The sequence below is a fragment of the Condylura cristata genome, unplaced genomic scaffold, assembly GCF_000260355.1.
Source record: "Condylura cristata isolate star-nosed mole 26May11 unplaced genomic scaffold, ConCri1.0 scaffold00017, whole genome shotgun sequence".
NCBI lineage: Eukaryota > Metazoa > Chordata > Mammalia > Eulipotyphla > Talpidae > Condylura > Condylura cristata.
Window position 1 is genome coordinate 28,744,553 of NW_004567118.1, and position 14,660 is coordinate 28,759,212.

The window sequence follows — 14,660 nt, forward strand, 5'->3', positions numbered from 1 at the left end:
GAGTAGTGTGGGTTGTTGGTGAGGTCCTGCTCAGACCCTAACTCCTCCATTCAGAGAAATTGTAACTTCAGCCTTGGAACCTGGCTTCCGTGGGTCATGGCCACAGGCAAGTCCTGCCCTGCACTGTCTTCCTCTCGTCTCCTTATGACCAACAGATGAGGCCTGACCACCTATTTCCAGAGCCTCAAAAACCCTGAACTTTTCTAGAAGTATGAAAGGGCTGAGGCTTTCTTGCTTGGTCCCCTCAGAAAAGACCTCATGAGCACAGGGGTTACCCCGAGGAATTGTTGATTCCAATTAACCTTGTCTAGGGCTCACCCCTATCTAAAGACCTTCCTGGTCCTACCAGATTTGAATATTCCAGTGACAGGGCAGCTCAGACCACACACCATGAAATGGAAGAAAGCACACCTTTATCTCTGCCTCATCCTCCCAGGATCGAACACCACTGCATATGGCTGACGTCCACAGTGGATGGCCCAGAATTTTCTGGTGAACACAATCCCCAGTGCAGCATCGCAGGTCCCCAAAGGGCGATGCTGGAGTCCACTAAGGGTGGGGTTGGGAGACAGGGCCCAGAGGCTGAGGAGCAGTGCAGAGAAAAGGTGTAGGTGAGCCCCGGAGTATGACATGGAGACCCCGCTGTCTCCATGCAACAGCAACTGCCAAAGGCCCCTGCTGTGGCCACTCCTGGTCCCAGCTACAAAGCCGACCCGAAGGCGAGGGCAGTTCCCAGGGTGAGCTCCCACCAGCCGCTGGCAGTGGTAGCATAAACACATCTGAAAATGGGGTGTGCCTGGTGACCGAGCCAGGTCTTCTCTAGGCTGGGAGTTGCCCAGGGACAAGGGTGAGTTGATGAGGGAGACTTGAGTCAGAGGGTAGCAGGGCTCAAGGATATTAACTGGGCCCAGGAAATAAAGTTTCCAGAGACACGGGGGAACTGCTGAGAAAGGCAGGGAGCAGTTGCTGGACAGAGAGAGGATACTGAGGACAAAGAGAAGAGAGAAGGGGTGCAAGAAACAGAAACAGAGACAGAGGAGCCTGAGGCTTGTTCTCTTGTCTTCCCCCACCAGCTTTGAGAGCTCTGGGGTATGAGGTCCCCCAGTTTTCCTAGCCAGGGAGGAAGACAGGACTCTCTGCAACCAGGCTTCTCCCCCCCCCCCCTCACATCAGCTCACTGAGGCTTGGGAACCAGGTCCAGACCAGCCCTACTTTTCCCACCTCTACCCCAGCCGGGTCTGGGCTCCAGCTCACCCTCTCCTCTGGGGGACTCCTGCCCCAGCTTGCCCACATCAGTCCTTTCACACCTAACACCAGGTGGCTCTTCCCTGAAATTCCCATGAATCACAGGTTATTAACTGTCCCCAGGGCCTCATAAACAGGGAGGGAGAGGAAGGGAAGGGTAGGGTGGGGTGAGGCAGGGCACAGCAGGAACATACAACATCTGCACAGCCAGCAGCACAGAATGTGCCTGTCTCTGGGACCTAAGTACAGAGAGAGTCTGAAGAGAGATGTTTAAGAAGTCTTTAATTTTAAAAATAGTGTGTGCCTGTGCATAAGGTCTTAAAGGATCTTTAATTCATCATCTCCAAACTCTGTTTAAAATGTTTTTTTAAATTGCACTAAATTACTCCCTATAGCAGAACCACTTTAAGTAACCACAATCTACAACTGCCGGATTTTAAATTTCTTCCATGTTCCTTTTCTGACTCTAGGAAGGAGGAGGAGACCACGAAGTTGTGGGTTTCACAAATCAGGCAAATTCACCTACAGGAGCATCTATAATTATAACATCAGCTGCTCAAGGCGTTCTGACTCAAATGCCTACAGGCACCAGACAAACATAAAGGAGGTTCAGAAACTCTTGGGGTGTTTGGAGTCCTGGGGGAGGGGTGTAGCTCATGAGAACTGAAAAGTGAGACCCTGGCAACAGGTGACAGCAGCTCTTTAGCTACAGCAGAAACTCAGCAGTTGCCCCTGTGTGGGCTTTTCATTACAAGAAGAAAATAAGCTGGCATCTTTAAAGGTAGCTATCTCTTGATTTTTAAATTTTAGCTCAAAAACAAAACCAAAAACCACCCCATGGATTAAACAAAATATGTCTCATGACTAGTTTCTAGTTTGGTTTTATGAAATTTTAGAAGGTCTGAGATTTTAAGAATTCTAGGATCGTTTATTTCCATGATGTGGAAACTTTAATAATGTGCGTTGGAAACCTTAATAATGCGCATATAAATGCTCTAAGGGAACTAAATAAAACGCAAATCCTGTGTCAATAAGTACAGGTCTGAGAATCTCCATTTTATTTTTTTAAGATTTATTTATTTATTTTTGCATAGAAGAACTGGGGTGTAGGCCAGAGGTTTTGGGGGTGGTGGTGAGAGGACCCACCAGAGCCAGAGTGGGAACAGAGCCGCCAGGTCTACTGAAATACACTGCTGAGGGGAGCAGCGGGTGAGACAGGACAGGTCTGCCGCACTGAACCCCTGTGGCGGATACTCCCCCAGCCTGGGCTCACTCTATGAGGCACCGGGACTTCTGGCTTGGGCGGGAGGTTCTGCAGCGGCATCTGGCCGCCAGACTGGGCAAGAGGTGCCTGCCCACCGCGTGCGCCTCCCAGAGCTGTGTAGCCCCGGTAGTCAGTTGGGTGTGGGAGCCAGGGGACAGCACCTGTAGGCGCCGACATCACTTTCCAGAGAACTGGCTGCGCCTCGCCTTCGCCAGCTTCTGGCGCCGCTCGGGGGGAATCTCCTGCAGACTGATGCCGTGGTTGCTGGCCCTGCGGAAGGCGGAGCGCAGTAGTCTCAGGGAGCGGAGCTAGGGCAGGGCCCTGGACAAGATTACTTCTCCCCATTGGGGTGTGGCGGGGGGAGACGCAGGGCGCGAGGCAGGGAGAAGGGTCGAGGGCCGCCCCGGCTGTACTCCCTAGCGTCCCCTGCCTGCGGATGCGGGAGCCTCACCCTGCTTGCAGGTCAGGGGGTTTGGGGATGGGCTTGTTGAAGCCGTGTCTTCCCACTAGCCAGTACGTTTCCTCTGCGCCCTTGCCCTGGGAAGACACCCGAGAAGGGTGCGGTCAGGAGGGCTATCTCCGGGGCTAAGAGGACCGGGAGACCCCGGTCAGGCATGCAGGTTGTCTGCTAGGCCCAGTCCAGCAGGGGGCGGGACCGGCCTCACCTTCAGCTCCGTGCGGCCTCGCACTTCCACCTGGAAGCCCTGGCCCAGAGAGCGGAGAATCCGCACGGTACTCAGGTTCACGTGGATGCGGTAGGCTGAGACAAGCGGAACGCTGAGGGCTCGGGCTCATCTCCCGAGTCCTGCCACCGGCCCATTCCCCGTTCGAGCCACCAGAGGTCGCCCCACCTCCCCTAGCCCTTCGCGCTCCCCTCACACTCACGCAGCCCGGTGGATTCCATGCGAGAGGCAGTGTTGACCGTGTCCCCAAATAGGCAGTACCGTGGCATGGTGAGACCCACCACACCTGCCACGCATGGGCCTGCGGAGATGTTCCGAGTAGGTATGGGCGGGAGCCTTGGGGGAAAGGTCCTTGGGGGAACTTTAGCACCCCCTAATCTCCTCCAGCATCCCATAGAAACACTCACGAACGTACCCTCTCAATGCAACAGTATGCCTAGTATGCAAAGGTGGCTTCAATGTAAGTCCCCCCACTCCACGAGGCCACCGCCTGTGTAGGAAGCGTGGCACCAGGCCCTAAGGAGGGAGAAGGGCTGGGTCCCCGCGGGCCGGGGAGTTACCCGAGTGCAGGCCGATGCGGATGCGCACGGGAACTTCAGGCATGTGTCGCATGCGGAAGGAGCCCACCGCACTGAGAATGTCTAGAGACATGTTGGCGATCTCCGCAGCGTGACGCTGCCCATTCCTCTGCGGCAGCCCAGAGGCCACCATATAGGCGTCCCCAATAGTCTCCACCTGGGGAAATGCAGAACTGGAGCACTCCTCGGCCACAATGATTGTGCCTTGTCAGGAGGCCTAAATGGGTTAGTTAGTTAGCGCTCCTAGGGAGTCTTTCAGATGGGGGGGCTGGACTAGGGACTGGCTGAAGAGATAAGGAAGAAGAGGGGAAGGAGGGAGATTGGGCAGGTGGCCTAGAGAAGTTAGGCTGGGGGCTTAATAGAAAGGCCTGGGCTAGAGACTGGGGACGCTTGAGGGGGACTTACTCCCTACACACCCCACCTTGTAGACATCATGGGAGCCAATGATGGCATCAAAGAGCGTGTAGAGGTCGTTGAGCAGGTCCACCACCTCGATGGGCTCACTCATGGAGGAGATGGTGGTGAAGCCCACAATGTCACTGAAATACAGTGTCACCTCCTCAAAGTACTCGGGTTCCACAGGCATCCCCATCTTCAGCGCCTCAGCCACAGACCTGGGGATGGCAGGCGGTGAGCTCCAGGGCTGGGTTCCAGCTGCCCTGTCCTCCCCACCCACTTCCCCACTGGCACCCACGGAGGCAGCATCTGCGTGAGGAGTCGATCTGTTTTCTGCTTTTCTAGTTCCAGCTCCTCGGTGCGTTCCCGGATCAGGTCCTCTAGGTTGCTGGAGTACTGCTCCAGCATCCGTAGCATGGAGTCGATGATATTGGTCTTCCTGCCCTTGTTAATGCTCTTAAACTAGCAGGAAGGAGAAGCGGATGAGGCTTCAGGGGACCTGGGCAGCCAAACACCTTTCATGGGGCTGTCGTGTGCCTGATCCTCCCTCCCCACCCCGCCCCCGCCCCGCCTTCATTCCTCTTCTACTCATCAAGCATCCTCAGGGGCTGGCCACTGTGTTTCAGACATTGTAAGTAGGCACAGGGAAAAAGGAACTCGACCCCTCACATCTTCTGGTTCTACAGAACTGCAGAACCAGCCCAGCTCTTTAGACTCCATCTGTCTTCCCTCCCTCCTACACCCCCCCGCACCCCAGGCCAAAGTGGTCTTCCTGCTGCACTAGGCCAACCACATAGCTGGTTCTTAATAAATGTTATTTGAGTTGAATTAAAGATTTCTCTTACCCAGAGCATCGTCTCCTGCCCCAAAGGCCTTCCCAGACCTGTTCTAATTCTGCCTCCAACAAGCCCCCTGCCCCCATCATCACACTACTTAAGGAGTAGCCTGGAAAGTGAGGTCCTGACCAGCTTCCTTCCTGCAGCCTCCCCAGTGTGCTGACAAGCCCAGTCCCTACCCAACCCCAGTCCCTGACCAGGTCAAAGGTGCGATCCATGGAGGGTCGAAGGTCCGGCTGTTCTGCCCAGCACTGTTTCATCAGCTGAATGCATTCTGTGGGCGCCTGGTCCATGGTCACCAAGGGCCGGCACAGGGGAGGGGGGCTCTGTACCCTCCGCACCACTTCTGGAGGCATGAGAGGACTTAGAGGTGGTGTCCAGAGCAGAGCCACCTCTGACTCTGGCCTGACTGTTGAAGTCCAAGGTGGGGGGATTGGAAAGGGACCCTTTAAATTATCAGCATTTCACTGGGTGGGGAGCACAGTATGGAAAAAGGTTGCTGGGAGTAACAAGAGGACCCTAAACCCTGGGAGCAGGGGAAAGTAAGAGACGATGGGAAAAGACACTAACATTTATTACACATAAGAAATGTGAGAGTTCGAGTGACCAAGCAGCTTGCTAAATCCTCTAGGCAAATAACATGGATTTGAAACAGATCCTACCACTCTTAATTCTCCATTCCACCCACACTGCTTCCTCCCTGGGGCCCCAGAGAACCAGAGAGGAGACTACTATGTTGGCTGAGAGAGCAGGTTGGGTTCTGGATCAGGAAGGAAGAATGAATGGAGATGTGGACTAGGAAGAGTCACCTTCCTGTCCTGAAGGTCACTACCACCCTGATGCTTTTGAGCCTCACTTTAAGGGAGACCCAAATACTTCACAACACAGGACGGTGGGTTAATAGAGGAAAGAGGCTTTGCTAATAGGAGGTGCCTTTCGATCCCAGGGATGAGATGGGGCTACCATACCCTCATGGGTCAGCTCCAGCATGGCGTAGGGGGTGCTGCGGCAAACCACCTCTTGCATGATGATGCCCAGGCTGAAGACGTCACCCGCAAGCGTTCCCCGGCGTTCCAGGGCTGGGTCCCGAAGCAGCTCTGGGGCTGTCCACAGCTGGTCTGGGGACAGGGGAGGGGGTGTGCGCAGGTGGAAGACCTTGAGGATGCTGGGACAAACCTTCATCCTTACAAGAAAGCCCAAGCTCGCCACTCACTACCCTTCCCCGCCCCCCACCTTTCACCCATCTGGAGTCTACCCCCAAACCTGCAACTATTGGCTGAAAAAGCTATCAGAAACCAAAAGCCGGCTTCAGAGAAAGCCCGGCCCTCACAAACATCAATAGGTCCTGCCCTTCAGGCAAAGTGATACCCAGGAAAGTCTCCTCTTGGGCACAAACCATGCCCTTAGGTCAAGTCCCACTTAAAGTGCCCTGGGGCCCTAGAAGGGGCTCCGCCCTCCACCTCCCCTCCCCACTCCCAGAGCCAGGCCTCCTCATCTCAGAGACCAAAAGACCTTTCTGTAGCAGCAGTCACATCCAGAGAGTGTATAATGGAGAGAGAACGAGGGCGGAAGGAAAGGAGGAGTTTGTGAAATAATGGGGATCCGGGAGAGAGTCTCAAGTCCCTCCAGAGGCAAGGGGAAATCCTACCCTGCGCACTAGGAGGCTCTGGTAACACCCTCTGTGCCTCCAGCAGGCGCCCGTGGCCATGGTCAGTGACTTTAAGCACGAACCTCCCGTCCACCACGCAGTTGCGTGACTTCAGCCGCCCGTGAGCCACGCCTCGATGGTGCAGATACCTCATTCCCTGGAAAGGGTGGGTCAGAGGCAGCCTGGGCCCTCGTAGTTCCCTTGCGTTCCCCCAGCCCCCTCCTGCCACTACACCTTGATGAGATCCAGGAGGAGGGAGGATTTGAACATCCAGTCCAGCTTTAGGTCTCTCTGGGCGAGGAGGTCGTGGAGGGAGCCCCTGGCGTAGTGCTCGGAGACCACGGCCAGCAGGCCTTGCCCGAGGGCCACGGTGCTGTCTGCTCTGCCCGCCAGGAAAAGCCCCAGGTAGAGGGCCACGTTGTCATGCCGCAGCTCGCGGAGCTGAGAGGGGAGGTTAACAGCATGAGTACCCTCCTAATGTGCACGGGCTTGGGACAGCGCTAGCCCGGGACTGGTGCTCTTTCTAGTTTTTCTTTAGTCCACATGCCCCATAAAGGGCTTCATTACAGTTCATAAACACCTGCTGTTAAAGGTCGACTGACAAGGCAAGCAGTCCATTTAAGTCGTTCTGCATTTGTGACCAAGAGTCCCTGTGGGGACGCTGGGAATGGAGACCAGGTCTAGCTTGCATGGTATTGGGGCGGAATGAGACTTTATGTTTGAAAGGACCAGAATACGTCAGCTTACAGCTTCCTTGATAACTTTCCTCTTCCCTCAGTGAGCATCGACTAGGCTGCTCTGTACAAGTGACCTAACAGAGCTGAAAACTCTTTTTTTTTCTATTATTCACTCAACAAACATGCATTGAGCCTCTCTAATGTTCCAGACATTGTGCTGGGTGCTGGAAATACAATACAGACAGCAGAGGAAGTCCCTAACTCAGCTTGCAGACCAGTGAGGGAGGCAGATAAGAAGTAAGCAAACACATGATCGTCCAGTTTAAAATTATGACAAGAATACCAAAAGAAAAGAACTAGTATTGTGAGAGAGCATAATAGGAAACTTGCTTCAGCGTGGGGGGGCCACTTCACTGAACCCTCTTGGTTTCTTCCCACTGAGGCTTGGCTCTGTACCCAGCTACAAAGAGAAAGCAAGGAAGCAGGTCATGGGCCCAGCTCTCACCTTGGAAAAGGCTGTCTTGGTTGCTGGGCGGACAGTTATGTGCTGATTCCCTGGGAATTTCTTTAGCCAAACCCAGTCTCCCTGGAACAGAGATGGGCATAATGGTTAGTTCCTCAATATCCCATGATGGGGGAGTTACCTCCTTTCCTTTGGCCCCTGCTCCAGAACACATTTTCCATGGCAAAGAGCAACAGATATACGGGGCTTCATGTCTACCAGCCCACTTCAATGACAGCTGAGTGTCAGCCCACCCCTGAGAGCGACACACCTGGCCCAATGGCTGTGCCCTCCCAGATACACTCACCAACAGTCCTATTCATCAAACCATTACAATTAAAATCACAGCCCTCCACAATGCTATCGGCTGACATGACAGCACTCTACTGGGAATCCAGATTCTGGGTAGAACAGACTTGATTACAAGCTAACTGGAGTAAAGCAGCTCCTCTTGAGACTGGGCCTCATTATCCCCAGCTGCTGATAAGGCCAGTTCATGGGGTCCTTCCTTCATTTTCATTTGGTCCTAAATGTTGAAAATTATATAGCAAGAGCCAGGGATTTAGACTCACAAGAAATTCTGAGGGGTTGATACTGACCCTCAAAGTTCATTCAGAATTAAATGTGTCAACATTTTCAATGGTCACAAAAATGGGGAGCTATATTTAATGGAAAGGATCACAGATAAGAAACATATTCAAGGCACAGGGTAGTCCCATACAATGAAGAATGCCCACAATGACAACAGTGCCCCTCTGACAAAACCATACAAAACCATGAGGGGTGTCAGTGACATGCTGGCAGCCTCGGCATTCTCTCCGTGACCTGAGACCCAGGAGCTCTAGTCTGCTCTCCCTTTTGGAGCTCCCTCTCAGCTCTCTGAATCTATTCTCATCATCTCCCACACATCCAAGTACACTCAGATTTATTGACCCTGTAGTTAGTGTCCTTATGCCCTTTTGTGATTTTCTTTTTAAAAAAAAGATTTATTTATTTATGCATTTAAGAACTGGGGTGTAGGCCAGAGGTGCAGTGAGTGAGAGGATTCACCAGAGACAGACTGGGGAGCAGAACAGGACAATCTACTGAAATACACTGCTGAGGGCAGCAGTGCAGGAGACAGGAGAGGGCTGCTGTGCCATGTGGGTCAACTCCATGTGGGTCAGCTCCCTGGCCGGGATTGAATTCATGCACAGTGTCTGGCAACAGCTGGACAGCACTGAGACTTTAACCCCTGCACCACAAGGAGGCCCTTGTGATTCTTCTCTCCTGGTAGGCTTTCTGTTCCTGAGTCTGATCTGAATTGGGCAGAAATGCTAGACGGCCCATGATGTGTGTCTGGGCCGAGTCAGGGAAAGTACCATCTGGAAAGTCTCTTCATCCTAAACAATTCATGTTCTGGACAGGTCTATTTTGTGACTATGAGGCCACACCCCAGAAGCCCCTCTGCCTCAGTCCTTCCCAGGGAGGTCTATCCTGGTTAGCAGCGTCATTCACTAGTAACCTAAAGGCCTGGATCAGGCTGACATGGCAAGGCCAGGGGCGCCCAACAGGGCAGAGTATGGTCTCAGTGAGCATCATGCTCCCCAGAAGCTCAGGCCTCCAGCCTCTGGGCCACTGTGATTGGCCTTTGAGGCACCCTCACTTGGATAATGGCTAAGAGGAAATCCTGGAGCTGGGTGGATTCCCTGATGCAACACTTTGAGGATCCCTTGACCTCTTCCCTTGCTCGGTCTGTTCTGGGACCTCACCCATCCCCGTTTCCTGCACACTACTGCGTGGCTTCCCAGAGGGGCTGCCCTTCTCTTCCGGGGACCTCAATGCCCCACCTCTCACTGTCCCTCCAGGAATAGAACTCAGCCGAGCTGAGGGTGTGGGCTGAACCATCACAAGGGGTTGGGCCCTCATGGGTGTCAGTCTTACCTCATAGAGGCCAATGTTGGAGCTATCTGGGGGCTGGCTGGGGCCACTGCAAACGTCTGAGGCACCATGGGCAACCAGGCTCCATCGACTCCCCTGGGCGGTTACCTAGAGGGAAGAGGTCAATGCAAGAGGTCAACACATGCTGTGGGGTCAGAGTCCAAGTTGAGTCAGCAAAGGTCTGTCAACTGCAGAGGGGAGGGAAAGGAATCCTCATTAAGGAAGGTGATCAAGAATTTGATGTCCAGGTGCACTTTACAGTTAACAAAACAAACACAGTGTATTCATTTTCTGGTTGGAGCATGACATAGCCCCACAGCATAACAGGGGTTGTTATGCTTATTGCACACTAGAGGGCGCTGATCCCGTTCTCAGCCCTGGGACACACCTAGGCAGAAACTAGGCTTTCCCTGGTGAGGGTTGTCCTAGGGAAGGGACCAGATGTCCAGGGAGAAGAGAGTTGTATCCCCGCTTCCATGCCTACCCCACCTTTCGAGAGCTGCCCCCCGGTGGATGGAGGAAGGTGATGTCGTCCAGCGTCAGGATGATCTTGTTGGGGCCAGAGATCATTTGGATGTGTAGTAGGCGGTGCCTGGTTGGGGAGGGCGGTCATCTCCGCAATCGGGACCAAAGTATATAAGAGGTCATCAGGGGCCATGTTAGCTTTGGAAAGGGTAGCTACCCCTATGCTAGGCATCTCCTGGGACTCTGCCAGCCCTTCCTCCCTCCAAATAAATCCTTCCTGTTCTACTCTTGAGTGGGCCCTGCCTACTTTATTTGCCACATGGTTGCAATTCTGGCAGATGGAGAACCAACTCACCACCTACTTACCTCACCCTCCTACTCACCTCACATAATGAGCCAGGAAAGCCCCCGTCAGCCCCATCCCAACCACCAGGAAGAATCCCATAAAGACAAGGCCGGGCTCCACCCCTGGATGTGCAGTGAGAGAAGGGAGACTGAGGACCTTGCCAGCGGGGAGCACCTTCTCGAAGGAGGTGCACAGTTGTGTCGAACCCTGGAGGCTCCAGGAAAGGGGGCGGGAGACGGGGTGTCTAGGGAAAGGTCACGGGTTTTGTGAAGGGGAATGTTTGGGAATGCTTGAAAGCTTTCAGGGGGCTTTGGGAGATCAGCAAGAGAGGAACCTGTCCATACAAAGGTCTAATGGGGACGGGGAAGGCCTCATGGAGGAACTATAGGACAGAGATCACTGGGTTTCCTACTTTGTGGAGAGCTATGGTGACTGTCCCAGTGGGGGCTGAGGTACTTGCCCTCACCTCCATTGCAGATGATGTCTGGGTCAAACCAGCATGAGGGGTCAGGCCCAGGGCCTGATCCTCCTCGAGGAAAGTGCACCGGAGTCCCAGCAGAGCGAAGGGAGCCCCGGGTGGGGTCCAGCCAGTATGTGGCAAACAGCCAATCCCCTGCTGCATCCGTGTCCAGCAGCACAAAAGGGGGCTCCTCGGATCGCCCCAGGGCCCCACAGAAGCCGGGCACCTGGGCACCCTGGACATGGTGGGCCACCGATGCTCCCGACACCCAGCCGCCACCTGCCGCGGTCCAAGCTCCCACCACACCCCTGGCCAAGAAGAAGACTGCATCATAGATGGTGCCAAAGAGAGGGGATACCTAGGAAAGCAAAGCGGATTGCTCAGACCATAGGTTCTCTGCCCGCAATCAGTTGGGCATTCACTGTCCCTTCATCGGACCCTTCAAGACCTTCGAATTTCTGGGTGTACTGACTGCTCCCACCTCGCAGGCTCTGGTTCCTCAAGTCCTTCCTCACTAGCCCTCTCTCTTCCTTTCTCCCCAGTGGCAATCTCTCCCTCTCTCTTCACCCGCTCCCCCAGCCTTTCCCCTCACTAACCTTCCTTCTTTTCAGGATCTGTAGGGCCTTTTCACCATTCATTACTTCTAATTTGACCTCCTTGAGCTCCTCTTTTTTCTCCCCTGCATATATTTCAAATCTCATTATCTGTCTTTCACCTAAAAGCCGTCTTTCCATCTGAGTTGGCAAGAGAACTCTTGTTCTCTTCTTATTGACTATGCCTAACCTTCCTCCCCCACCCACCCCCACCCCCCGTCTAACCCAATTCTTCTTGGGGGAGGTTAATGGCATTTATGGGAAATGGTTCAGTGCCCCTGGAGTCACGGCTTCTCCTGTAGAGACTTTGTGGTGTTAAGTTTACTGCCTACTGGACTCTAAAGTCCCTTCCGTTTTGTGGTCTCTAGCCTCCGTTTTTTGAATGGGAGGGCACTAGGTGGTCTGAACAGGGATTCTGAATCCAAAGGGAATCCTGAGTAATAGCAAGTGCTGGAAATAATCTGTGGATCTAAATGACTATGAAAGTATCTGTCCCCACCTAGAGATCTCTCCGCTCCTCACAAGATGTCAAAGTCCTCAAAATGTAATGATGGACAGACAGATGAAGCTCCACAGGGTACCTCTCTGACCTGGACATGGAGGTTGAGTCTGCACCCCACCTCCTTCCTGCTCTCCTAAGAACACCAGTGTTTACTAGGGACTGTGCCGTGGTGCTGGGGTGGGCCCACTTTACGTGGGCTGCATGAGGCATTGCAGGGTGGCATTCTGCAATCCTTGCAGTCAGGCTGGAGCGGCCTCATTGCCTAGTCTCTGGAAGCAATCCTAACATGCCCCTAACATGCCTCCATGCATGACCAAGCCTCTATATTACCCAGGAAACTCCAGAACAGCTAGAGCTGCTGGTAACTTTCTGCCCATTGGCTCAACCCTCCTCCTTCCCAAGGACTCCATCTGCCACTCACTGCACTGGCCTGATCTCACTCTTTTCTCTTTGGCTCCATTAATCTCTCATTCCATTGTCTTTCCCGCTCTCTCTAAACTTCGGCTCCATCCTCTCTCTTAGACTGCCTCCCTCTCTCGCATTACTCCATCCTCCTTGCTTTGGTTATATATCTCCTGCATTCTCGCATCCTCCCTGGTCCATCCACCTGCTGCAGATTGAGGTCAGGGGGCAGCTCCTGGCGCTCTTGGGCCCTTCGCAGGCTGTCCAGCACACTACCTCCAGGTGGACAGTGGCGCGTGAGTGTGAGCACCGCATCGTGGGCCCTGCGAAGCTGGGAGCTGTTGGCCAGGGCCGCCAAAGCCTCAGGACCTGGAGACAAGGCGTAGTGGAGGGTGTCGAAGGGCAGGAAGACCAGGGAGCCATCGGTGAGACCCAGCTCCTCTGCGGCCTCCAGGAGGCTACGCTGCTCCGCACCGCCCAGCAGAACGGAGTGCATCACCATGATCACTGCTGCGGAATACAGAGACTCCACTCACCACCCGGCCGTTTTGGGGCAGAACCACCGACTTCCATGCGCCCTGCAGAGAAGCCTACCTCGGACACTGGGCCCGTCTTGGACCCTCCTCAGGGCCTCCCGGGCTCCAGACAGGTCTGAGGGCTCCATTGAGGTCACCAGGGCGACAGGCAGGCCGCGGGCCCTGAGCGCTGTGGACAGAGCGCGTCCTGCCTCCACCCACAGGTCCTGTGGGGCAGTGACCAAGGCCACGCGCGCCCAGCGGAATGCACGAAGAAAGGCGTAGAGGACGTCGGCGGCCGGGGTAAGAGCAGGAGCGGTGGTGCCAGCCGCCCGGGCCCCGGGGCAGCCCCAGGGCACCAGCGCCACTCCCGCCTCTTGGGCCAGCAGTTCTGCCGGCCTGCAGGCCGCGGGGTTCACCGGACCCACGAGCGCCGACACGCGGGTCAGAGCCGAGGACACCGCCCCCAGCGAGCCCGGCGTCCGGCAAGGCTCGGACAGCAGCGTGACCTCGAAGCGAGGGCCACCTGCCAGCGCAGGGTCGCGGTTCAGGCGGGCGGCGGCCAGGCGGGCGGCCAGGTCCGGGCGGGAGCGAGCGAAGATGGGGTCGCAAGCCCAGGGGCCCAGCACCCCCACTGTGAATACTGAGGAGAAGACGGGGCGCGGCTGGAGCAGCAGCAGCAGCAGCAGCAGCAGCAGCGGCGGCGGCGGCGGCGGCACAGGCCGGCGCCCGGGTCGGGGTCGGGAGAGGCCAGGCGGGGACCGAGCCCACCGCGCGGGGGCGCAGGCGGTCATCGCCAGCTTCTGCGAACAGAGACGGCCAGGGAAGGGAGGATACACCGGGGCTGGCTTAGAGCTCTCCTCGAAACCCTGGTCTCTCGATTCCCAGTCAGCGCACGGCGCGCCTCCTCTTCCATAACCCACCCCCTCCGCAGGCTGGGGCGGGGGTGCGGCCGGCCAAGGGCTTAGCCGACGAGCCCCGGCCCTTCACGCCCCCTCTTCTGAGCCGTGAGAGTCGTGGGCGCGCACCCACGTCCTTCCATGGTTTGGTGAGGGCAGAAGGAATCTGGGGTCCTGTGGAGGGGCCTAGCCACTCACCGGGGCTGGGGTGAGGGGTCACAGGGCCGATCCTCCTTTTGATGCCTTCTCACAGGTCTCCTTTGGCAGGACCTCGGCTTGTGGGAACAGCCGGCCAGAGCCCTAATCTCACTCAAGCTGATTAGGGTCTCTTAATCGGGCAGGGAGGGGCTGGTGGAGGATGGGGCTCCCTGAGGCGAATCTGTTCCAGTCTGCTGGCAACAAGCCGGAGTCTTTCCCCTCCCAGCCTCCCAAACCTCACTGCCCCTCACCCCCGGTAACCCCTAGCTTAAAAGCCTCGGACAGAGCTCCCTCTGCGCCAGCTGCCTCGCTGTCCTGCGCTGCCCGGAAGGCCACAAGGTGGCCCACGACACCTGCGGTGCTCAAGTTGGATGCGAGTGTGCCCAGTTCCACACCAGTTTACCGCTTGCTGTCTGCCAGCCAAGTCCAAGCCCCAGCCTTGGTTGGCAAAGTCTGCACCTCAGAGCCCAAGCCCGAACCTTTCCTTTCTCACCCGCACAGGCTTGCTTCTCTGGCCTCCACTTCTCTGTG

The 14,660-nt window shown here is 55.5% G+C and overlaps 2 protein-coding genes across 2 annotated transcripts in view; both read right to left on the reverse strand.

Moving 5' to 3' along the window:
* The window catches only part of LOC101620552 (arachidonate 15-lipoxygenase B-like), a 22,324-nt gene extending 19,638 nt beyond the window's left edge, over window positions 1-2,686 (reverse strand). Inside the window, exon 1 of the mRNA XM_004685092.2 lies at window positions 2,605-2,686. Coding sequence (XP_004685149.1) covers window positions 2,605-2,686 — 82 coding nt within the window. The remainder of the gene's footprint in view (window positions 1-2,604) is intronic.
* GUCY2D (guanylate cyclase 2D, membrane (retina-specific)) lies at window positions 2,686-13,826 on the reverse strand. The gene is made up of 18 exons (XM_012726084.1): window positions 13,112-13,826; window positions 12,723-13,027; window positions 11,027-11,378; window positions 10,598-10,682; window positions 10,239-10,341; window positions 9,753-9,857; window positions 7,833-7,913; window positions 6,885-7,091; window positions 6,651-6,807; window positions 5,971-6,120; window positions 5,200-5,348; window positions 4,465-4,628; window positions 4,192-4,384; window positions 3,753-3,927; window positions 3,395-3,493; window positions 3,175-3,269; window positions 2,961-3,046; window positions 2,686-2,779 (listed from the first exon to the last, which is right to left on the reverse strand). Exons 1-18 carry the CDS (start codon window positions 13,824-13,826, stop codon window positions 2,686-2,688), a joined length of 3,315 nt encoding a protein of 1,104 aa, XP_012581538.1.
* Window positions 13,827-14,660: the final 834 nt, after the last annotated feature.

What these genes read in the sequence shown, in the direction of transcription:
- GUCY2D (XM_012726084.1), bottom strand. Translation starts at nt 13,826, where the DNA reads ATGACCGCCTGCGCCCCCGCGCGGTGGGCTCGGTCCCCGCCTGGCCTC. An exon ending in AGACGGGCCCAGTGTCCGAG is followed by an intron (nt 13,028 to 13,111) that starts GTAGGCTTCTCT and finishes TGTATTCCGCAG; the next exon opens with CAGTGATCATGGTGATGCAC. An exon ending in CTCACGCAGATGCTGCCTCC is followed by an intron (nt 4,385 to 4,464) that starts GTGGGTGCCAGT and finishes TGCCATCCCCAG; the next exon opens with GTCTGTGGCTGAGGCGCTGA.